Source organism: Hyperoodon ampullatus (assembly GCF_949752795.1).
Source record: "Hyperoodon ampullatus genome assembly, chromosome: 3".
Taxonomy (NCBI): domain Eukaryota; kingdom Metazoa; phylum Chordata; class Mammalia; order Artiodactyla; family Ziphiidae; genus Hyperoodon; species Hyperoodon ampullatus.
In genome coordinates, this window is record NC_136916.1 from 93840472 (window position 1) to 93865355 (window position 24884).

General features: G+C 37.2%; 1 protein-coding gene across 4 annotated transcripts in view; it reads right to left on the bottom strand.

Annotated features, from left to right (window-relative positions):
* TMEM62 (transmembrane protein 62) overlaps positions 1 to 24884 on the bottom strand; it is a gene marked incomplete at both ends in the record, with an annotated part of 33963 nt that overhangs the window by 4773 nt on the left and 4306 nt on the right. For 2 of the 4 annotated variants that reach the window (XM_079699639.1, XM_079699641.1), the window contains 8 exons: positions 109 to 213; positions 3196 to 3280; positions 6195 to 6308; positions 10529 to 10688; positions 14211 to 14366; positions 17521 to 17643; positions 17791 to 17915; positions 20410 to 20551. In XM_079699639.1, the coding sequence (XP_079555765.1) occupies positions 109 to 213; positions 3196 to 3280; positions 6195 to 6308; positions 10529 to 10688; positions 14211 to 14366; positions 17521 to 17643; positions 17791 to 17915; positions 20410 to 20551 (1010 nt within the window). The remainder of the gene's footprint in view (positions 1 to 108; positions 214 to 3195; positions 3281 to 6194; positions 6309 to 10528; positions 10689 to 14210; positions 14367 to 17520; positions 17644 to 17790; positions 17916 to 20409; positions 20552 to 24884) is intronic. The other 2 variants (XM_079699640.1, XM_079699642.1) reach the window with 1 other exon arrangement.

Genomic DNA, 24884 nt, shown 5'->3' on the forward strand with positions numbered 1-24884 from the left:
CAGTGTGCCGGTCATTATGCTCTCAAGAACCTAAATGACTACTGTTAAAATTCTCAGTATATTCTTTGGCAGAATTCTCCACAATCTCAGGTTTCCCAATTGACTTACCCAGCACTGTATAGAGTGTCAGCAACAACACAGAATAGTAGAAGATGCTTATTTTGCTCAAGACATGAAGGGAAAATGAGGTCAAATTTACAAATCCTGGAGGTCCTAAACAGAATAAATTTGAAAAATCCAGTGAACACATGCGAAGTTCAAGTTTTTTATAATATTTTCTAGAAGACTTCCATGGGCATCTACTACATTTTCAGCAAATCATTTGTTATATGGATGATACCACTTTAAATTCAGAAGTTGGCAGGAATTCTGATAAACCAACTCACTTAGAATTACAGAGGGTAGGAAGGCAAAGCAATGGTGTAATTGTCACACACACACACACACACACACACACACAAACACATATATTCTGTGCTCAAAGGATGATCAAATCCCTGTTTTCCATGAGATTTAGTATCCAAATGTACAAACTTCCAAAAGTTGCATCAAAATATATCAAAGGCCACCCCAATGTTCATTGCAGCACCATTCACAATAGCCAAGACATAGAAGCAACCTAAACGTCCACTGACAGAGGAATGGATAAAGATGTGGTACATATATAATGGAATATTACTCAGCCATAAAAAAAGAATGAAATAATACCGTTTGCAGCAACATGGATGGACCTAGAAATTATCATACTAAGTGAAGTAATTCAGACAGAAAAAGACAAATATATGATATCACTCATATGTGCAATCTAATTTTAAAAAAATGATACAAATGAACTTATTTACAAAACAGAAACAGACTTACAGATATTGAAAACAAATTTATGGTTACCAAAGGGGAAACGTGGGGGTGAGGGATAAATCAGGAGCTTGGGATTAACATACACACACTACTATATATAAGATAGATAACCAACAAGGACCTACTGTATAGCACAGGGAACTCTATTCAATATTCTGTAATAACCTATATGAGAAAAGAATCTGAGAAAGAATGAATATACATATATGTATAACTGAATCACTTTGCTGTACACCTAAAACTAACACAACATTGTAAATCAACTATACTCCAATAAAATTTTCTAGAAACTATATATATAGTACTATATATACTATATATATATCAAAGGCATATCAAACAAATATCAAAATTTAATCTTAACTATGAGTGTCTGTCCAAATATTCCTTTCCCATATGTGATACAGCTCTTAACTCACAGCTATCCTCTTACTCCAACTGAAAGGGATCCGCAAAAGTCTCCAAATTAGCATCTCTTAAAGGGAATTCCCTGGTTTCCCAGTGGTTAGTACTCTGCACTCTCACTGACGAGGGCCCAGGTTCATTCCCTGGTCAGAAAACTAAGATCCCACAAGCTGTGTGGTGCAGCAAACACACACACACAATACAGTGCCAGAAAGCCCAAGCGTAAGGGCTTCATTCTGCAGCCACAGACTAAATCATCACAGTTCCTCAACCCCAGCAAGCCATTTCACTCATCTGCAGCCGATCATACACTGGTTAGCAGAAGACTATGATGGCAAGCTCAGTACACAGTGAGCAATGCTAGAGGTGAACTATTTAAAGGTTTAAAGGACTGGCTCCAGTGAAAGACAGCCTGATGTAAGTTAAATAGCACGTCTTCCCTAATAGGCCAGCATATTCATTTTATACTCATAACACTGTTCAGCCTAACAGTTAATTTCAGACAAAGCCCGATAACGCATGGCCTTTCTCACTTTGTGTGTTTCATACTTGCTACTCACTCATCTCTCAGCTTCTCTCTTGTTCTAGTCTGGTACTTCTCAAAGTATTAATCTACATATCTACCTATAGTAATTATATATTGTAAATACATCATTCTTCAGCCTTAGAGGCAGCTATGCCTTAAACTTTAAGCAGTGATTCTCTACTTTGGCTACACATTAGAATAACCTGAGGGAACTTTTAGTAAATACTCATGCCCAGGTCTCACCCTCCAGAGATTCTGATTTAATTGGCCTGGGGAAGAGGGGAGCTGGGACAGCAACCCAGGTGATTCTAGGCAGCAGGACTGAAAATACTGCTTTAGACAGAGCCATGCTTCTCAGCCCTGACTGCACACTGGAATCATCTGGGGTGCTTTAAAAAATACTGATGCTTAGGTCCTACCCCCAGAGATTCTGTGTAAACACTGAGGGTGCTGTGTAGACACTGAGATGTTAAAAAGATTCCAAGGTGTAGTCAAAGTTGAGAAGTGTTGTTTAAAGAAAAAAACTAACCTGGGGTCAGTCTCTTATTAGCTATGAGACATTGGACAACCTACATAACCTCTGCAGTCCTTAGTCTTCTAATCTTTAAAATGGGGACAATAATACCTACCTCACAGGATTGTTGTAAGGATTAAGTGAGATAATGTAGGTAAAAATATGTTGTAAATTTTAAACAACTATACAAAAATACTGGTATTCCCACATGAGGCTGGGGCCTCCCTCAAATATTTATTTATTTATACTGTATACTGGCAAGAAAATATATGTGTGCAATAGTGCTTCTTGAACTTTTTCATAGAATTTAAATATATATATATATATATATAAGCAGACAAACATTCAGTTTGTATATGTATACTACCTATTCAGTTAATCATTTTACTGTTTAACCTTTACTACAGTACTCACCTCCCCCACAATCAGTTCCTGATCCCAGGGACTTCATCCAAGCCAAGAAGGGATAATGAACATTTAATTCAACAAGTATTTATTGTCTGTAATGCACAAACTGGGTGCCGTGGAAAAGAGAAAAGAAGTAGAAAAGAAGAGCTCCTATATTGAGGAACTTACAGTCTGATTGAAGAGAAAATGTATATACATTTGAAGTGGTAATGTAAAACAAGGTCATTGGCTAGTTAAATACAGAATTAATCCTCAGGAAGGACTGTTGGGATTCAGAGAAGCAAGCGCTCATTATGACCTAGAATGGCTGGAGAAAATGGTATGGAAGAGAGGGTTTTAGGTGAGCATGGTAGTTTGAAGGATGCACCTCACAGAGCTCAGGCAAAGATAATTTGCATTGATATTTATCACTTGGTAATAGTGAGGACATTATGGGATACACTAAAGTAAAGTCTTCTAAGATTAAGGAACCATGGTGACTAACCTTTATGCTCTGGATATGCTCGATACCGAAAAGTAATGAGAATGATGAGCTGGATCAGCACAATCATCACAAAAAGGACCCGGGCCTGCAGAGAAATATTCACGTGACATAGATACATGGATATAGCTTCAGTTTTTTTAAATGGCCTAATTAACAAAAATGGAAATGACATCATTAGCAGAAATGACTATATGAGAAAAATATACAGTCAAAGAGAATTGAACATCTGACCCACCAAAAAAGATAACTGTAAGTTGCCTCAGCATTATTCTTTCAAGATTTGGATATGATACCTGGACCAATGTTGAAACTAAGTGATTTCATACAGTTATATAAAGTGATCAAATTAAAATAGTCTACTTTCACTGTACTAGGATAAGTATAATTTGTACTGTTTTATTTAAAGTTGTATAGGAGTGAAAAAAAACACAACAGTACACAGTACACTGCAGGCTGAGTGAACAGAGACTGCATTTCCTTATGCTTTCTCCATCAAGAAGTCACTCACTTGGAGATTAATTCACAGTAAAGAGACACTTTATCTAGGCTCTTGTTTCTCAAAGTATGGGTCCCAGATCATCATTGGAATCACCTTCAGCCTGTTAGGAATGCAGAATCTCAGGCCCCATCTCAGCCCTACTAATCAGAATCTGCCCCTTATTAACATTCCCAGGTGATTCATAAGTACACCAAAGTTTCCAAAGCCTGATCTAGGTGACCGTTAAAAATTCCCAAAAGAAAAATAAATGACACAAAAAGATTTGTAAAAATGAGGCAAATGCCCATTAGTCATATTTTTTTTTTTTTTTTTTTTTTTTTTTTTTTTTTTGCGGTAGGCAGGCCTCTTACTGTTGTGGCCTCTCCTGTTGCGGAGCACAGGCTCCGGACGCGCAGGCTCAGCGGCCACGGCTCACGGGCCCAGCCGCTCCGCGGCATGTGGGATCTTCCCGGACTGGGGCACGAACCCGTGTCCCCTGCATCGGCAGGCAGACCCTCAACCACTGCGCCACCAGGGAAGCCCCCCATTAGTCATATTTTTTAAAAGTTCAATCACACAAGTAATAAAAGTAAATTAAAATAGTAAGGAATTCACATTTTAAATATGTGAGGATATATATTAAGGTATCTCTGGGAGATGAAATTAAAGGGGGTTTAAATTTTCTTCTGAACATTGTAGTGTATTTTATATCAATACCCAGGATAGGGAGATCTGAGGAAAATAAAGCGTAAATTGCCAGAGCTTCTCTGAAAGACAGTTTGACAGTGTATATTAAAAAAAAAAAAAACCCATTTATTCATTCAAGAAATATTTATTTGAGGGCCTACTTGTGTTAGGCATATCAAAAAGACAAAGATCTCTGCCCTCATGGGGCTTATATTTTAATGAGGGCGGACAGACCAAAAACCATGAATATAATAAATAATTTAAAAATTTGTGTAATTATGTAATAAATAAATGAAGTATATAGAATAATGTGTCCACTCTTTGATCCAACAATTCATTTCCAGAAATCTCCAAAAAAACTAATATGTACGACTCACAGACTTAGAAAACAAACCAGGGGCGAAGGGTGGGGGGAAGGGATAGTTAGGGAGTTTGCAATTGACATGTACACACTGCTATATATATATATATATTTTTTCTTTTTTTTGTGGTACGCAGGCCTCTCACTGTTGTGGCCTCTCCCGTTGCGGAGCACAGGCTCTGGACGCGCAGGCTCAGCGGCCACGGCTCACGGGCCCAGCCGCTCCACAGCATGTGGGATCTTCCCAACCGGGGCACGAACCCGTGTCCCCTGCATCAGCAGGTGGACTCCCAACCACTGCACCACCAGGGAAGCCCCACACTGCTATATTTAAAATGGATAACCAGGGACTTCCCTGGTGGTGCAGTGGTTAAGACTCCACGCTCCCAATGCAGGGGGCCAGGGTTCAATCCCTGGTCAGGGAACTAGATCCCACATGCAATGCTGCAACTAAGAGTTCACATGCCACAATTAAGGAGCCAATGAGCCACAACTAAGGAGGCCACCTGCTGCAACTAAGACCCAGTGCAGCCAAATAAAATAAATAAATAAATAAATAAATATTAAAAGAAATAAAATAAAATGGATAACCAACAAGGACCTCTACTATATAGCACAGGGAACTCTGCTCAATATTATGTAACAACCTAAATGGGAAAAGAATTTGAAAAAGGATAGATACATGCATATGTATAATTGAATCACTTTGCTGTATACCTGAAACTATCACAACATTATCAACTATACTCCAATATAAAATAAAAAGTTTAAGAAAAAAACTATTACGTACAAAAACTTAGTTATAAGCAGTATTTTTATAGTAGAGGGAAAAATTGGAAACAAATGTCCAACAAAAGGGAAATAGTAAAATAAATTAAGATGTATCTATGACAATATAATGCAGCCAATAAGCATCATTTATAAAATAAATGTGATGTGAGAAAACAGTCAAATTCCTCAGTGGAAAAAATCAGACAGAAAAAAGAGAATGAAAAGTATATTACCATTTTATATTAAAAACTCATATCTTAATGTAAATAAGAGAAAAATAGAGAGTATCATAATGAGAAATACAATGGCTATAATGGCTAGTGTGATAAAAGAATGATGTGGGGCTGATTGTACTTTATTTCTAAATTTTCCAAGTTTTCTATATTAAGCATGTATTATTTATGTAGGAAGAAATATTATTTTTGAAAGATCCCAATCCAATTTAGCACAGTCCCTATAATTCCCTTAGTTATCCTTGTTTTATGGCACTAGGTAGAACTAGGTCCCAAAACAGGTATTATATGTCCATGCCTCCACTTCTTTTCATTCAAATCCATTTAAAATCACTGTATTCTTCTAGACAAGCAACTAAACTTTTAATTTTATAAGGTTCCACTTTCTCATCACATGATTATTATATTATTTATGACTTTGGACCTACCAAATTAAAAACACACATAACACTTAGTTGAATTTACTCACCACAGTACAATGGTCAGTAAGGAGAATAAATGATGCCAGAGGATCAAACCTGAGGTGAATGTCCTCTCGAGCAGAAAATATGTGGTGAACACTCTTACTTCTTCCAGCAGAGTCCTATTTATAAGCACAGCAGAGAAGCAACCCTCATGTACAAATACGTACAAGGTTCCAAGATTAAGTTTCCAATAACTTTTGTCAGTTACTCAGAATAAGCAATATTTTTTTCATTTACTTTTGATTCTTCCTATAAGCACTTTAAATAAAACTTCTTTTAAACCCTGTAATTCTAGATTTGAACTGGAAATATCAGCATGTATTACAATGTATTCTGTTTTAAAAAAAAGAAATCTGTATTTCCCTCTGTTTACTGAAAAGGCCTAAAAATAATAATGAACTCAACAACAATGAGCTAGCTGGGCTAGTGCCCAGATTCTGGTCTCAAAATAAAACTTCTCACTACAAGAAACCAGTGCTCTTTAGAGAAACAGGTGATTCCAGTTCTTGAGTAAGAAATGCAAAAGAACTTGAAACATCTACCAGAAAGCAAGAAAACTAACAAGGACTACAGGGATTGTATCAAAGGACTTAGTGGCCAACTTGGAGAGGCTCCCACTAGTCAAAGACAAACAACTGAGCATCAAAAAGAATAAATGCAATGGATTGAAACATACCAAATATATATTTTTTAAAATATGAATTAATAATGATACTAGAAGACTCATTTAGTTACCTTTGGCAGAAGCTAGAGAAGTAACTCATTACTTTGAAAACTGGTTTAGAACAGGAAAGGTGGAGGAGGAATGAAGACTTATCCTGCCTTTCCTGTATGAACTCTATATCTGGGTACCAAATAGATGAGGCAAATTTTTTCTTTGTGGGACTATTCTAATTAATACTCCCATAATTAGGAGTGGCAATTTGAATATCACCATTTTATAACTCTGATGAAATAATGGATCTAGGCTGAGATTACCAGTAAGTGCTAATCCCTCAGTGAAAAGCTGATTGGGTACTGAAAAGCTGAATGGAGGATAAGCCTGCAGTGTGCTGGCACTGGCTTGACTGACCCACAAGGGCCAACTGCTACATATTCAGGAATTTTGCAGACCAGCTGATGTGTCGGTAGCTTAAAATCAGCTACAGAAGGAATACTTATACTATGGAAATTGGTATAAATCAGGGAGATGCTACAAATCAGGGTCCTCCCTTCAAACCTGCCCCAAGCTGGTTGTTAAATATTTACCAGCATACCACTGGGTAGGGTCAACAATATCTGCATACATTGATCAATCTTAACATTATTAAAAGAGAGACAACCAGATACTATAGGCTTCTGATAAAAGCATAAAACACCAAATGAAGTATTCCTGCCAAAAAACAGACTCAGATCTGATCTAACCTCGAAATCTAACTACAGTAATAGAAACTAGATGGGGTAGAGGAACATGCTATATGATAACACATGGATATAAACAGCAAAAATCCAGAACACAGAAACAGTACAGGATAAAAGATCCAGTTTCCAAAGCAAACAAATTGAGAGGGGAAAAAAAAAGGAGGGTGGAGAGGGAACCTATAGGTTAAAAGACACTGAAGAGACACAATCACCTAAATGCAATATTTGAGCCTTGTTTGGATTCTTATTTGAACCAACCAAACGCAATTATATGTGACAAAATAAGAAAACTGAACACTAGCCGGATAGTTTGATATTAAGGAATTACTGTTATTTTTTCAGGTGTGATATGGTACTATGGTTACATTTTTTAAAAATAGCTCTTATCTTTTAGAGATATATACTGTCATATTTACGCAGATGAAATGACATCGTGGTACAGGGAGAAGTGGATGGGGTACAGGTGAAACAAGACTGGTCAAAAGTTGATAATCTTTGAAGTTGGGTGAAGGATACATGGAGATTTATTACAGTATTATCTCTTTCATATATTTTAAAAATTCCTCATCATAAAAAGTTTTAAAATAGCAAAAAGAACTTGTACTGGTGTTTATCAAACTTTTATTGCTCAAATGTTCTTACTCTGAATGACAAGTTCTTAGGGTTTTTTTTTAAGTTCTTGTTTTAAAGCAGAGATTTTCTTTAATTTTGAGATATAGAGATTTCTAGGGTTTGCTCTTTAAATTGGCAAAGGAGGCACAATAATCTTAAATTCTGGTTCTCAAACTTTAATGCACAGCAGAATCACCTGAAGGGACTGTCAAAACAGATGGCTGGGTTCCATCTCCAGAGTTTCTGATACATAGGTGTGGGATGGGATTTCTAACAAGTTCCTAGGTGATGTTGATGCTACTATTTCAGGAACCATACTGAGAACTGATCTAAAGGTCTAGTTGGTACTAGGCTGCCCAGAACTTTACAGATATTCAATAAATACAGTGAATAGATAAAATATAAGATAATAAATCGATGTCTTCTCCCATGAATTTTTCTTTCAGACTTATCTATGGTATACTGTATTTAAAAGGGCAGAACTTTTTCACTGATGAATGAGGGGACAGGTTCCCTGTTTAATATTCAGTAGACTAATTTTTTTAAGTTATACTCATAGACATAAAACAGATCAGTGGTTGCCTGGAAATGAGGGTGGAGGGAAGGCAGTTGCAAAGGGACATTAGAAAACTTTTGAGGGTGATAGATCATATTGATTGTAGAAATGGTTTTAAGGATGTATAAGAAAGTCAAAACACACAAAATTGTACTCTTTAAATATATGGAGTTAATATAAATTCTACCTCAATAACGTAAGAAATGTTAAACATATAAAAAGTACATGTGATTTCACATTTTTACTAAGGATTCAACTAAGCAGGCAGAAATGTTCAAGAAATGTGAGCTATGGTTTCTTCCTCATAAAACTACAGAAGCTGGGGTTCGGAAGCAATCCAAAGATTTGGAAGTTCCCCATTCCAACAGTGAGCAGGTCTCCTACGGTTGCTCCTACTTCTTCCCCATGACTGTAAAGATAGGGAACAATTTATTCTATGTGCACTTGTATCTTCAAGTCTTTTTAAAATGAGCCAACTTCTAATATGAAAGACCTTAAGGAGTTCATCCCCAGGAGTCCCTCCTTCCACTTCCTACCCATGAGTGTCTTCCTCCTCCTAAGCAGAACACTTCAAAGATGGGTGGTACTGGGCTTCCCTGGTGGCACAGTGGTTGAGAGTCCGCCTGCCGATGCAAGGAACACGGGTTCATGCCCCGGTCCGGGAAGATCCCACATGCCGCGGAGCGGCTGGGCCCGTGAGCCATGGCCGCAGGGCCTGCGCGTCCAGAGCCTGTGCTCCGCAACGGGAGAGGCCACAACAGTGAGAGGCCCACGTACCACAAGAAAAAAAAAAAAAAGATGGGTGGCACTGCAAAGTGCCTTCTGTCATTTCCTCATCTATGAATTGGGGATAAAACCACCCACCACATAAGACTGTTATACAGATTTCGTAAAAAATTCTAAGTGTCTGGCATCTCCTTAGAAGAAGCTCAGTAAATAGCTCCTTCCTGCTCTAAATCCTTCTGTGACACATACAAAAAAGACAATGAAAATAATCACATGTGTTTTCTGAAGGACTACTTGATAATCCTCAAACTAAGACTTAACATTAAAAGATTAAATAGTTTAAAACTTCATCAAATCATAAAGTTGTAGAAATTGACAGATTTTTTTTTTCCAGAAGCTAATTTTTTAGCACAGTCTATCCCCTGAAGTGTTTCAGATTGTTGATGAAACTGCTTTATTTTGGTGATGATGATCACTTTCTACTCTGGCAGGTCTAGTGAATTAAATGCTCCCCAAGCTGAATCAGAAAAGGGACAGGCAGACAGTTACTGCACGTGCTATCAATGCCCACTCCCCAAACAAAAAATCCCTTTGATGGATGCCTTAAAAATTATTTACCCTAGAGCTTTCAAAAATAGTGACACAATTTCCTATACTTGGAGACAGCAAACAAAGGCGTGGATACGTAAATATTATATGTTTTCCGACTTATTCTATTATCTTCAGGAATATTGGGGAATGTGCTCCCATTATTAAAAGATTCTGGCCAAAGCTGGAAGAAAACAGAAGAATGATTCCCTGGGGATAAAAAGAGGGGACTATAGCCAGTAGTTGCACACTCATGTCCTCTGCCCAGTTTTTAGTCCAAAAGTAGAATTATTCCTGAGTGTCCATTTTCAGAACATACTAAATCCAGTGTATTCAAATTTTTTATTAACTTAGTTTCATCTTATCAATTGACAAAAACAAAACAAAAAACAAATCGGAGTTCAATGTGGTTACAGCCTAATCATTCACATAGCAAGTTGAAAATTACTAACTTACCTGGACGATTACTTCTATGTTATGTGTCTTATTACTGTAGTTTCCTGGATTCCACTTTAGTATGAAAATAGGACCAGACAAATGACTAGCTTGCCCTAAATGAATTCCATCAATCTTAACTGCGACTGAAGTAATGGAAGATAAGGAAAACACCAAGACTCTAAAATGAGAGCATAAATGCATGGTTTTAGGTATTTGGCATTGTTTTTATAAAGAATAATAACCCTATTATAACCTGAAAAGATGTAAGCACAGTTGGCCTTCCGTTGGTTGATCTGCGAGTTACTGGGATGTGGAACCTGTGGTTTCTACCAAACATGGACCAAAAATATTCAGAAAAGAAAAATTTCAAGAAAGTTCCAAAAAGCAAACCTTTAATCTGCCTCTCGCCAGCAACTATTTACGTGGCAGTTACATTGTGTTAGGTATTATAAGTAATCTAGATATGATTTAAAGTATATGGAGGATGTGCATAGGTTATATGCAAATACTACACCAGTTTATATAAAGGACTTGAGCATCTGTACACTTTGGTATTCCCAGGGGGTCCTGGAACAAATCCCCCAGAGATACCGAGGGACAACGGTAAGGCAGACCATTACATTGTACAATTGTTCATATGACACTCTTCATATGATCTGGTTTCTTTCTAAATGGTGGCTTCTGGAGTTGTATAATTCAGCCAACCTGAATTGGTGGGAAATTAGAAACTATTCTAAATCTAAATCTGATATCCAGCTCCTATCAAGAAACCTGACCGAGAGATGTATGTTCCACTTACCTAGTGATCAAAAGAAATAAATTAAAACATATTGGTACCCTTTTTTCCAGAATAATTAGTAAATTTTTGTAAAAGTACAATATCCAATAATGATAAGAGTGCTGTGAAATTGGCACTCATATTGTTTGGTAACATTATAAATTAGTATCTGTTTTAAAAAGTAATTAGGGGCTTCCCTGGTGGCGAAGTGGTTGAGAGTCCGCCTGCCGATGCAGGAGACATGGGTTCGTGCCCCGGTCTGGGAAGATCCCACATGCCGCGGAGCGGCTAGGCCCGTGAGCCATGGCCGCTGAGCCTGCGCGTCCGGAGCCTGCGCTCCGCAACGGGAGAGGCCACAACAGTGAGAGGCCCGCGTACCGCAAAGAAAAAAAAAAAAAAAAGAAGTAATCAGGTAGGTACCTTGTGCACTGCTGGTGGGAATGTGAAATGGCGCAGCCACTGTGGAAAACAATGTGGAGGTTCCTCAGAAAATTAAACACAGAATTACCACATGATCCAGCAATCCCACTTCTGAATATATACCCAAAGAACTGAAAGCAGGGACTGGAAAACATATTTGTACACCCATGTTCATAGCAGCATTATTTACAGTAGTGAAAAGGCAGAAGCAAAAATGTCTATCAACAGGTGAATGGATTATCAAAATGTAGTGTATACATGCAATGAAACAGTGAATACTCAGCCTTAAAAAGCAAGGAAATTCTGAAACATGCTTCAAAATGGATGAGGACATTATGCTAAATGAAAGAAAGCCAGTCACAAAAGGACAAATGCTGTATGATTCCCCTATGAGGTACCCAGAGTTGTCAAATTCATAGAGACAGAAAGTAGAATTGGTGGTTGCCAGGGGCTGGGGGGAGGGGATATAGGGAGTTAGTGTTGAATGGGTACAGAGTTGCAGTTTTGGAAGCTGAAAAAAATGGTGGTGATGGTTGCACAACAATATAAAGGTACTTATTGCCACTAAAAATGCTTAACATGGTAAATTTTGTTATGTATATTTTACCACAATGTTCTGAAAAAGAATAATGATTTTATAGTTGAAAAAAAAAGTAATCAGGCAATCTTTATCAACAGTCACAAAGGAATTCAAACTATTTCACCTAGAATCCTATTTCCAGAACTCTATCTAAAGCAATTATTCAAATGAAGGAAGAATCTATATGCATCAGATGTTCATCCTCAAATTAGAAAAAAATCTAAAAGTTCACCCATAAGATAGGAAAATGGTTAAACTGTGGTCCATTCTCTCTGTTGACAGAAAAAAAGTAGCAATTAGAATACACTGTGCCCTGTGATTACGACTGTGTAAATACAGGCCTGAAAGAGAATGCCTGAGAAGGAAAACTCATGTTAATAATAGTTCTATTGGGGGATGGGGGGTGGGACAGGGATACATATATAATCCCATTACTCTATTTTCCAAAAGTTATGTTGTACTACTTTTCAAAATAAAATTTAAAAGAGTATATTAAGGGCTTCCCTGGTGGCGCAGTGGTTGCGAGTCCGCCTGCCGATGCAGGGGACGTGGGTTCGTGCCCCGGTCTGGGAAGATCCCACATGCCGCGGAGCGGCTGGGCCCGTGAGCCATGGCCGCTGAGCCTGCGCATCCGGAGCCTGTGCTCCGCAACGGGAGAGGCCACAGCAGTGAGAAGCCCGCGTACCGCAAAAAAAAAAAAAAAGAGTATATTAAAACAAGTGCCCTTATGTTTGCAAAAGGTTATGTCTCTTTGCAAAAGGAATGTTAATGTCTCATTAAGATTCTATTTAATACTACTCAGCCATAAAAAAGAATGAAATAATGCCATCTGCGGCAACATGGATTCAACTAGAGGTTACCATACTAAGTGAAGTTAGAAAGACAAATACCATCTAGTATCACTTATATATGGAATCTAAAATATGACACAAATTAACCTATCCATGAAACAGCAACAGAATCAGGGACATAGAAAATAGACTGGTGGTTGCCAAGGGGGAGGGGGTGGGGGTGGGGGAGGGAAGGACTGGGAGTTTGGGATTAGCAGATGCAAACTGTTATATACAGGATGGGTAAACAGCAAGGTCCTACAGTACAGCACAGGGAACTATATTCAATATTCTGTGATAAACCATAATGGAAAAGAATACGAAAAAGAATGTATACATGTATTACTGAGTCACTTTGCTCTCAGCAGTAATTAACACATTGTAATTCAACAATACTTCAATAAAAAATAAATTTAAAAAAGATTCTATTTATATACACTGTCAAATTCATATGCCAAATGAATTTTCAATTCCAGAAGGTTTACATAGCTTTTGCTTTTTTGAAAGGCTATGTAGCAAAACAAAAAAATATATACTTCTGATATATGATGTAAATTTTTTAAAGTAGGATACAAATGAATAGGTACATTATGATTACAGCAATGTAAAACCATGCATATAAAAAAAGCAAGAGGGCCTCCCTGGTGGCGCAATGGTTGAGAGTTCGCCTGCCGATGCAGGGGACACGGGTTCGTGCCCCGGTCCGGGAGGATCCCCCATGCCACGGAGCGGCTGGGCCCGTGAGCCATGGCCGCTGAGCCTGTGCGTCCAGAGCCTGTGCTCCGCAACGGGAGAGGCCACAACAGTGAGAGGCCCGCATATCACAAAAAAAAAAAAAAAAAAGCGAGAATAAAAGACAAAAATAATAATGGTAGGATTATGGGTTTCTAGATTTTTTTTTATTTCAGCAACTTAAAAATTATATACTTTTTAACTGAATAGGAATGAAACAGTAGGCAATTTATATAATGTTTAGATTGCTGAGAAAACTAAAGTAGAGCATCTCATAGCTTTCACATAAGAATGCAATCACAATGACTTATTCTTCATCAATCTCAAACTGAAAGTAAATTCTGAAAAACTGCTACTTACCTGACGTGTGTTGAGTGAAGGAGTCTTTCTAGTGGTTCATGTTTAGCAGAACTATAGAGGAGTGATTTAGGATTAGTGATAAGAACCACAGGCCACTCGCCAAAGATCAAATCTGCAAAGCTAAAGAGGTCATGATCAAAAGCAAAGATCCGGTACCTAGACACCAGAGGACAATAAGGTAATTCAGTTACTTTATATTATAAGAGGGCCTGAAAGATATATACAGAACAAATGTAAAAATATAAAACTATACTTTCTGAGATCATGAATTTGAATGCAGAGTAAATAATATTGTTCCTCTTTCTTCCCTTGCCCTTATCACTTTATACATTTTGGCACATGTGACATGTGTCACAACTGGGATCTGACTGAAGCAGTGAATTTTTACTGTGTCCTAGAACAATGCCTGGTACATAGCATGTACTCTTTAATTTTTAAATAAATGTTTGTTGAATTAAGTCATTTGATTTCTATACTTTAGGACTATTTTGAACCCAAAACATTCATCATAAGTCTAATAATATCTGACATTCTTCATCCCATCAACAATGCTACATAAAATATTAAAATAAACACACTTAGAAACCTTTAAACTTTTATTTCTATAATTTCAAAGAAAACAGCAAAAGTTAAGTGGTTTTGATTTTCTAAATGCACAATGCAAGGTAAAACTATTCACTAAAAAGTAACCAAAGTTTTGTATTTTCTAACTTTTAGAACTAAGGAGAGAAATGATTAGCTATGGCAGAAACAATAGTGCTCACCAAATACTCCACATGCTCCCCTGCATTTCCCAGTCTCCCTGGTATTAGGTTGGGGCCATGTGACTAGTTCTGGCCAATGGGCTGTGAACAGAAGTGACACATATCACACTTCTGGTCCAAAGTACTTAAGAATGGGTATGAGTTCTCTGTGCTCTCTTGCCTGCCCTGGAATTGAGGTGTTGAAATAGTCACATTATAAGATGGAGGAAGTCTGAATCCCTGAGTTACCCCATGGAGGAGAATTTCCCTGACTCATACCGATTTACATAAATGAAAAAATAAACATCTGTTGTGTTAAGCCATTGATATTTCTAGATTTATTTGCATCCACAACAAAGCCTAGTCTAACATTACTAATATACTAACTGTTTTTAAAAAATCTCCTAGGGAATTCCCTGGCAGTCCAATGGTTAGGACTCCATGCTCTCACTGCTGAGGGCCAGGGTTCAATCCCCAGTTGGGGAGCTAGGATTCCACAAGCCACAAGGCACAGCGCCCCCCCCCAAAAAAACTCTTCTATTGTACTAATATAATTTAAACGTTTATAAGGGCAGGTAAAGGTTAGGTCCTTTCAGTAAAACAAACTCCAAATAAAACCTCAGGGTTGGAATACAGGAGAGCAGGTGGGAAGAGAAAGAAAGGAAATGATTCCATAATTAACATCACTTAACTTGTAACTGTAGCATTTATAAGAAATAAAGAAGCTGATCAAGGGTTAGGAAGGCTACCTGGTAAAAGGCAATTCCAGCCCAGCCCACAGCCTCACAGTCATGAACAGACAGGTCTTAGTTCAAAGTAATTACAGTTGCCAACTAATCACAGGCTTCAAGCATAGCTCTTATACAGTTTCTAGAAAAGCCAACTGAAATGAATAAGTACCTTCCAAGATAAAAGCTGCTTTTTAATGAATGGAAGTACAGTTGACCCTTGAACAATGTGGGTGTTGGGGCACCGACCCCCAAGCAGTAGAAAATCCGAGTATAATTTCCCAATCAGCCCTCTGTATCTTCAGTTCCATATCCACAGATTCAACTAACCACAGATTGTGTGGTACTGTAGTAAGTATTTTGTGAAAAACATCTGAGTATATGTTGACCTGCACAGTTCAAACTGTGTTGCTCAAAGATCAACTGTAGTTATTAGAAAGATAACATATGCAGCTCAACAAATATTCACTAAGTACCTAATATCTTCATAGCACTGGGTTTGACTAAGTTAAAGAGCAATTGATAAAAAACAATGAGGTGATACTTATTTATACTTAAACTTGCACTTAAGTTATTCTCAAATATATATATTTTGTTCTTCTCAATAAATATATATTTAACTATACTGTATCCTTTTGATAAATAAGTTATGTTTTCTCTTCAGAAGACTTTAACCTTAGATCTACCATATAACCCAGCATTTCCACTCCTGGGTATATATCCAATTTGAAAAGATACATGCACCCCAATGTTCATAGCAGAATTATTTACAATTGTCAAGATATGGAAGCAACCTAAGTGTCCATCAACAGAAGAATGGATAAACAAGATGTGGTACATATACAATGAAATACTACTCAGCCATAAAAAAGAATGAAATTTTGCCAGTTGCAACAGTGATGGACTTGGAGGGTATCATGCTAAGTGAATAAGTCAGACAGAGAAAGACAAATACTGTACGATACCACTTACATGTGGAATCTAAGAAATACAACAAACTAGGGAATATAACAAAAAAGAAACAGACTTACAGATATAGAGAACAAACTACTGGTTACCAGTGGGGAGAGGGAAGGGAGGAGGGGCAAGATAGAGGTAGGGGTTAAGAGGTACAAACTATTACATATAAAATAAGCTACAGGGATATACTGTACAGCACAGGGAATATACCCAATATTTTATAATATCTATAAATGGAGTATAACCTTTAAAAATTGTGAATCACTATACTGTACAACTGTAACTTATATAATATTGTACAACTATACTTCAATTAAAAAAGTGTTTAATAATAATAATTTTTAAAAGACTTTAACCTCAATAAAATCAACTATAATCTGTTTGAAGAACTTAAATCACTAACATGTTGTAGCAATAGCTAGAAAGGCAGATATAAAATTCAGGGAAAAAGATGACATATTTCTAGCCCTAGTGTTTCTCAAAGTATGGTCCATTGAGCATCTGGTGGACTTTTTAAAAAAAAGCAGTTTCTTGTGTCCTAACCCAGACCAACACAGCCAAAATCTCCAGAGACAGGGCCTGGTAATTTTTATTTTTCATAAGCTCCTCCATAGATCTTGTGTATATTAGATTTTGAGAACTATTTCCTAGAGGATGCGTATGAAAAGCCAACATAACATAGTGATGGCAAACATAATTGCTGCAACAAGGTTTCTGCATAAGGATAAAGACTGCCAGATACATATATTCCTTCAAAAACATAGAGATATCACATGTTTTTCCTTAACTGGGATCACTCATGATAGTGATCAGAAAACTATCATTGCTTTAGCAAAACTTACACGTATAAGTTGTATTCTATGGGGGTAGTTCCCTTACCTTCTGTTATCCTTCCAGTCTCCCACCTCAAGTTCCAAAGTGCCCTGGAAGTGACGAGTGTGCAAAACAGGCATCAGTCCACCAAGTGTGTGGAGGTGCCCACACAAATAAGCTGTAGCCGAACTAACCAATGAAAAATAAATGAAATAAATGAACAAAGATAACTTGTGATGCCAAACTAATAAAAATATCTCTTCAGAAAAGCAAGATAGGTAGAACAACATAAAAGAATTAAAAGCAATTAATTTTGATTTTGGAAGCTTGCCTCACCTCATTATGGACCGAATTCCTGGTGATGGAGAAAGGATAGTGGATGTTGTGAAGTGTCCAAACCAAATACTGTGGTTGCTCCGACTACTTTCCTTGGCCAGTAATAAAAGATCCTCCATCTGTTTCTGAAATCAGAGAAAAACAGAAGGAGCTTTAATTAGGGCTCAGGCTGAAATCTAATGTCAACAGGTTACACAACTCCCTTGAGGTTTTATAATAAGTATATTACCTCTAAAGCTTAAACCCTACTAATCAGTGACCTGCATGGACCTCTGTAAGTTTCAAACTGTTTAAACATACAATTCATTTGATCCTAAAAATAACTCTGCACTAACTAGGACAGGGATTATTCCCATTTGATAGATAAAGAAACAGAAATAAACAATCTTTAAATTACATAATTTTTTTTCTTTATTTATAAATTTCTTTGCAGCAATGAAGAAGAACCACTAATCTTTTCAGGCCTGTATACCACAGTGCAATTAATAAAGAGGATATTGAAACTAAACTTCTAAAACAAGATGTACATATGTCCACAGAAAGCCTTGTACCTGAATATTTACAACATTCTACTCATAACAGACAAAAACTAGAAACCACCAAAAAATTGCAGTATATCCATACTCATACGATGGAATAATACTCAGCAATAAAAAGGATACACACAGTAATACGGATGAATCTCAAAAACATACTAAGCAAAAGAAGCCAGACACAAGAGTACATACTGTATGATTTCATCTATGTAAAATTCTAGAACAAACAGCACTAATCTATACTGACAGAAAACCCATCAGTGGTTCCCTGGGACTGCAGGTGAAGACTAACAGCACAAGAGAACTTTCTGGGGTAATGGAAATGTTCTATCTTGATTGTGGTGAGTTACACCAGTATATACATTTGTCAAAGCTCTTCAAATACTCAAAATGAGTGCATTTTATTGTCTGTAAACCATCCCTCGTAAAGATGATTTCTAAAATAACTTGTATATATAAAAATATACATTAATATTATCTCCGAAGTGCTTATAGCAATGAATTCCTGGGCCCTACTTTCAGAGTTTCTAATTTGTTAAGTCTCAGACAAAGCTTAGGAATCTGCATTTTACAAAACAGCTGCTTTTCATGCAGATTATCAAATCATACCTTAAAAAACACTATTCTAAGGGGTAGGCTTTAAAATAATAAGCTGATCAACTCTGTCTAAAGGCACTCAGTAGACAGGAAACAAAATATACCTCCCTTAAATAAAATGCCTAATAAACCCAAAGCATTTAATAATATTCTGTTCAAGTTTCTTTGAACCCTCATATCACTTTGAATCTTTCAGCACTTAGCAAATTCTGCCTTTTATTATAGTTATTTCTGTATAGGTCTTAAGCCCCACCAGTACATTAAATATTCTAAGAGGCCAAGCACTTGATCTTATCACGCTTGTATTCTTATATATGGGCACGCATGTCTTGCATTTGGGCACGTGCTCAATAATGAGTTGACATTTGCTGTACCAAGAAATAATTAGAGGTTCTCAGATGTGACTTTCCATACAGTTTTAATCCAGCAACAATTTTCACCGAGCTTAATGAAAAATACTTTAGAAGAAACTTATTTAGGACTTCCTTGGCAGCACAGTGGTTAAGAATCTGCCTGCCAATGCAGGGGACACAGGTTCGATCCCTGATCTGGGAAAATGCCACATGCCACGGAGCAACTAAGCCCGTGCGCCACAACTACTGAGCCTGCGCTCTAGAGCCCACAAGCCACAACTATAGAGCCCACGCACCACAACTACTGAAGCCCGCGCACCTAGAGCCCATGCCCACAAAAAGAGAAGCCACTGCAATGAGAAGCCCACGCACCGCAAGGAAGAGTAGCAAGCGCACCGTAAGAAGAGTAGCCCCCACTCATCACAACTATAGAAAGCCCGCATGCAGCAATGAAGACCCAATGCAGACAAAAAATAAATGAAAAAAAAAAGAAAAGAAAACTCATTTACTTCAATGGTTGCCCTTCTCTTACCAAAAAAGTATAGACCATTAGTTAGAAATGGCAACTGTGGGGATTTAGGAATATACCACGTAGTATACAAAGCTGTATGCCCTGCACCTTGCAAAGTGCATGCTGCACTTAGTACGTATTTATTTGATTTTTTAAAAATATTTATTTATTTATTTGGCTGCACTGGGTTAGTTGCAGCATGCAGGATCTTCGTTGCAGTATGCGGGCTCTTTTAGTTGTGGTATGCGGGCTCTTAGTTGTGGCATGTGGGATCTAGTTCCCTGACCAGGAATCAAACCCTGGTCCCCAGCATTGGGAGTAAGGAGTCTTAACCACTGGACCACCATGGAAGTCCCAGTACATATTTAACAAATGTTTACTGAATTAATGTAAAATGTGAGGTACTGCTTTCCCAGATTTTGGAACAAGGACAGGGATAACAATAATAGGGTTCAAGTAGTCAATAATTTCTTCTAGCCATACCTGTAACCACAGTAGAATTTTCCTCAAGCATTTCTAGATAAGAACTTGTATACCTAGTATAACTTTAAGTGAGCCGCATGTATCTGGGAAAAGATAAAATAGGTTAGCTGCAAAGGGAAGTGAGATTTTTTTACTGTACCTGATCTAAAATTCCAAAGAAATTAAAAGGTCTCTTAGGCCCTGGATTTAGGGTGGCATCCAAAGAGATGAAAGAATAGTTGCCAAAGGGAGTACTGTGGACGTAATGGAAAGAGCCATCCCTACGTACAGCAGAATATTTCCTAAAAAATACAAGACAGGAAAGTTTTAGTGCAATCATAAAATGACAGAATGAGTTTAAATTCCTGCCCTAATATCACACTATATTTTGCCTCCCTTTGAAAAGGAAATTTCCATGATCTGACAGAGAAATACACAAAACTAGATCCACAATGGATACATCGATTAAAAGAAATTTTAAAGATTTTCTCCCATTGTCTCCAAAGATTCAGGCAAACATATTCATCAGTAACCAAGCACAAGGTCACCAAGCAAAGCAGAGAAGGAGGTGACTAATTTAGGTGGTCCACTAAACATTTTAAAGGAGATTAGTCAGAATCCAGGGAAATGGTATTTATCAATCATTTAAAATTTTAGTGAGGGCTTTCTAAGTACCTAGCAGAATTCTTGGTGTAGTGAGATACAACTGTTTACTTCTTGAAACAGGACTGCAGAGGCTTAAGTCACAATAAAGCCTTGCAAAGATGAAGTCATCAAGCCAGGAGAAAAATGTTAGGTCTGGGCCAATAAATCTTTTATTGGTTCCTAAAAATATATTGAAAACATACACAGGGTCCACATCCAGTAATGAAAGTCCTCACCACCTTAAGTATCAACAGTATTCAAGTGTCCAGAAAGTTGGAGAGTGAAGAGCAGGGAGAAAGGATGGGTAACAGAGTACACAGCGTCGGCACTCATTAAGTATTTGTTGAATAAATGTGAAAGAAAGTATAGATTATATTTGGAGGATACCTTTATTATTCAAATGTCAGAACATTGTAAGAAAATATCTAAGTGTCTTATATGATGTTTTACCTAAGAGCACATATGAGAAAAATACAAATAAACTTCTGAAATTTAATGTGCTATCAGGGAGCTATTTTTAAGCAACAGCCAACAAATATATCATAAATAAATATATTATCATAGATATTACAATTAATAGTCAATTAGCTCCTCTTGGTATTTTTTGAATTTCTATTTCAGGGTTTTTTCCTCATTAAAATTTGTATTTATAGTTTTCCTGCTTAGTTTGTTTTCAGAGTTATTCTTCAGGATCTTATAATCTTACATATGTTGTTTTCTTTCCTACATTTTTGACATATTAAAATCCAACTATCTAAAGTAAAATCCAACTACTTGAAAGCAGAGGTTAAAATATACAATAGTTTTTGAATTCTGGATTTTGGCATCTCTGAGGCATTGCAGAGATCAAGATTTAACCTTAAGATTTTTTTCCTTCCAGTTGATATTTCTGTAATGTCTATATCTCTAGCAAAATGTCACATATTAAATCCGGATAAAGTTTAGGTGGTTAGAAACAAAAATATAAAGGTAAGAAACTTTAAAGTGACTAATAATTTTACCTTCCCAATAACTAATCAGACTCTAAGTCCTATTGATTCTTTGAAAATGTCTCTTAAGCCCATTCCCACAGTCGCCATCAAAGATACAAATAGTTAAAAAGAAGTGAAAGATTTTCATCTCTGTCCTTTTCCTTCCTCACATTAACAAAAGAGAACAACCTCCTCTTCCAAGTTAAGGTGACTCTAATTATATGTTAACCAATGCTTTTTGACCTACCATCCTCAAATTCACCATCCCCATATCCATGACCCTTTTTCAGACAGGTGTGTCTTATATTCATTTCAGGCCTTTTCCTTATGATGGTTAGACTGCTGCAGGATTCTTCTATTTGGTCTACACAACTCTAATCTCTCCCTTTTTCTTTTTATCCCTATCCCTATTTTGTCATGTGTCTGCCCTTTATAAAATACTATTTTCATTGTTACTTATCTCCTTAGGAACCTATATTGGATTATGAACTATTACCCATCACATCTAAATTTCTGTGCTTGTCACTTGACACCTCCATAAATTGGCTCTACACTATCTATCCAGTGTCACACCAATCCTCAATATGAACCTTTATTCTGGTGACAGCAGCTTCCTTACTGCCCCCCAAAAGCTCATTCCAGCTTTCTTAATGTATTTTTAAATTTTTTAAATTTATTTATTTGGCTGCATCGGGTCTTCGTTGTGGCACACAGGATCTTCGTTGCAGCATATGGGATCTTTCAGTTGCGATATGCAGGATCTTTTAGTTGTGGCATGCAACTAAAGCTCTGTTTATACTGATCCTTTCAAAATATACCCCTCAGAATTTCTTACTTCTCCAAACGTTACCCATCTTTTAAGACTGGACACAATTTTCACTTCTACAAAGTTTTCTCTAACTTGCAGCTAGTAGATAAGTAAGTTCTAGAGATCTAAAGCACAGTATAGTACTTATAGTCAACAATACTGTATTATAAACTTCAAAGTTGCTAACAGACCAGACCTTAATTGTTCTCACCACAAAAAAAGAAACAGTAAGTGTGTCACTTGTGACAGGGTTATTAGCTAACCCTATGGTGACAGTCATATTGCAATATATAAATGTATCACATGAACACACTAACCCTATGGTGACAGTCATATTGCAATATATAAATGTATCACATGAACACACTGTATACCTTAAACTTACACAATGTTATATGTCAATTATATCTCAATAAAAAATAAAGTCTGCTCTATGTCCACCCCATGCTAACCTCTGCCTTTTCTGATTTCTTATAGTGATAATTAAGTGTAATAATCTAGCATTTCACAGCCATTCCTTCATGTTCTTTTTTTTTTTCATGTTCTTTTCTAATTGTTTCCTGAACAATTTTTATCTCCCTTAGCTAGACTTACTGGAAGGTAGAGGCCATATTTTTTAATATTAGCTCTTGTATCTCTCACACTATCCAACTAATTATAGGCTCTTAAGACTTGCTGGAGAACAGTATGGAGGTTCCTTAAAAAACTAAAAATAGAACTACCATATGACCCAGCAATCCCACTACTAGGCATATACCCTGAGAAAACCATAATTCAAAAAGAGACATGTACCAAAATGTTCATTGCAGCTCTATTCACAATAGCCCGGAGCTGGAAACAACCTAAGTGTCCATCATCGGATGAATGGATAAAGAAGATGTGGCACATATATACAATGGAATATTACTCAGCCATAAAAAGAAACGAAACTGAGCTATTTGTAATGAGGTGGATAGACCTAGAGTCTGTCATACAGAGTGAAGTAAGTCAGAAAGAGAAAGACAAATACTGTATGCTAACACATATATATGGAATTAAAAAAAAAAATGTCATGAAGAACCTAGGGGTAAAACGGGAATAAAGACACAGACCTACCTGAGAATGGACTTGAGGATATGGGGAGGGGGAAGGGTAAGCTGTGACAAAGCGAAAGAGAGGCATGGACATATATACACTACCAAACGTAAGGTAGATAGATAGTGGGAAGCAGCCGCAGAGCACAGGGAGATGCTTTGTGACCGCCTGGAGGGGTGGGATGGGGAGGGTGGGAGGGAGGGAGATGTATGAGGGAAGGGATGTGGGAACAGATGTATATGTATGACTGATTCACTTTGTTATAAAGCAGAAACTAATAAAAATTTTAAAAAAACTGGAAAAAAAAAAAAAGACTTGCTACTTGACTGACTGACAGTGTAAAACAAAGCTACTGAATACCATGGAACAGAAAGTGAAATTACAGCCAAAAGAAGAATTCCAATACAGTGAAACTAGAGAATGGGCTTTCTAACTCAAAGATCCTTTCATATTCATGGCCTTTTTCATATTCATGCACATAAAAATTTTTTAAATATTTGTATGACATACTGGACAAAGCAGCAAGGGCTGGCTCTTCAGCCACCCCAGAGGCTAACAGAATCAGTATCTCAGCATTATTAAAATCCACAGTACTCTGGTTGATAAGCTCTGATCTAAACGATTTTTGCTGTGCATCAATGGCAAAAAAAAAAAAGTCTGTATAGAATATTAACAGTACCATTAGTCGACAAAAAGCATTAAAGTATATGAAATAAAAAGAATAAAAGGGACTTCCATGGTGGCGCAGTGGTTACGAATACACCTGCCAATGCAGGGGACATGGGTTTGATCCCTGGTCCAGGAAGATCCCACATGCTGTGGAGCAACTAAGCCCGTGCACCACAGCTACTGAGCCTGCACTCTAGAGCCCACGAGCCACAACTGCTGAGCCTGCATGCCACAACTACTGAAGCCCGTGTGTCTAGAGCTCGTGCTCCACAACAAGAGAGGCCACTGAAATGAGAAGCCCATGCATCGCAATGATGAGTAGCCCCTGCTCACTGCAACTAGAGAGAGCCCTCATGCAGTAACGAAGACCCAATGCAGCCAAAAATAAATAATTTTTTAAAAAAAGAATAAAAGGAAAGAAGAGGTCCAAGCAAACAAACAAAAAATGAATCACCAAAATAATGCTAA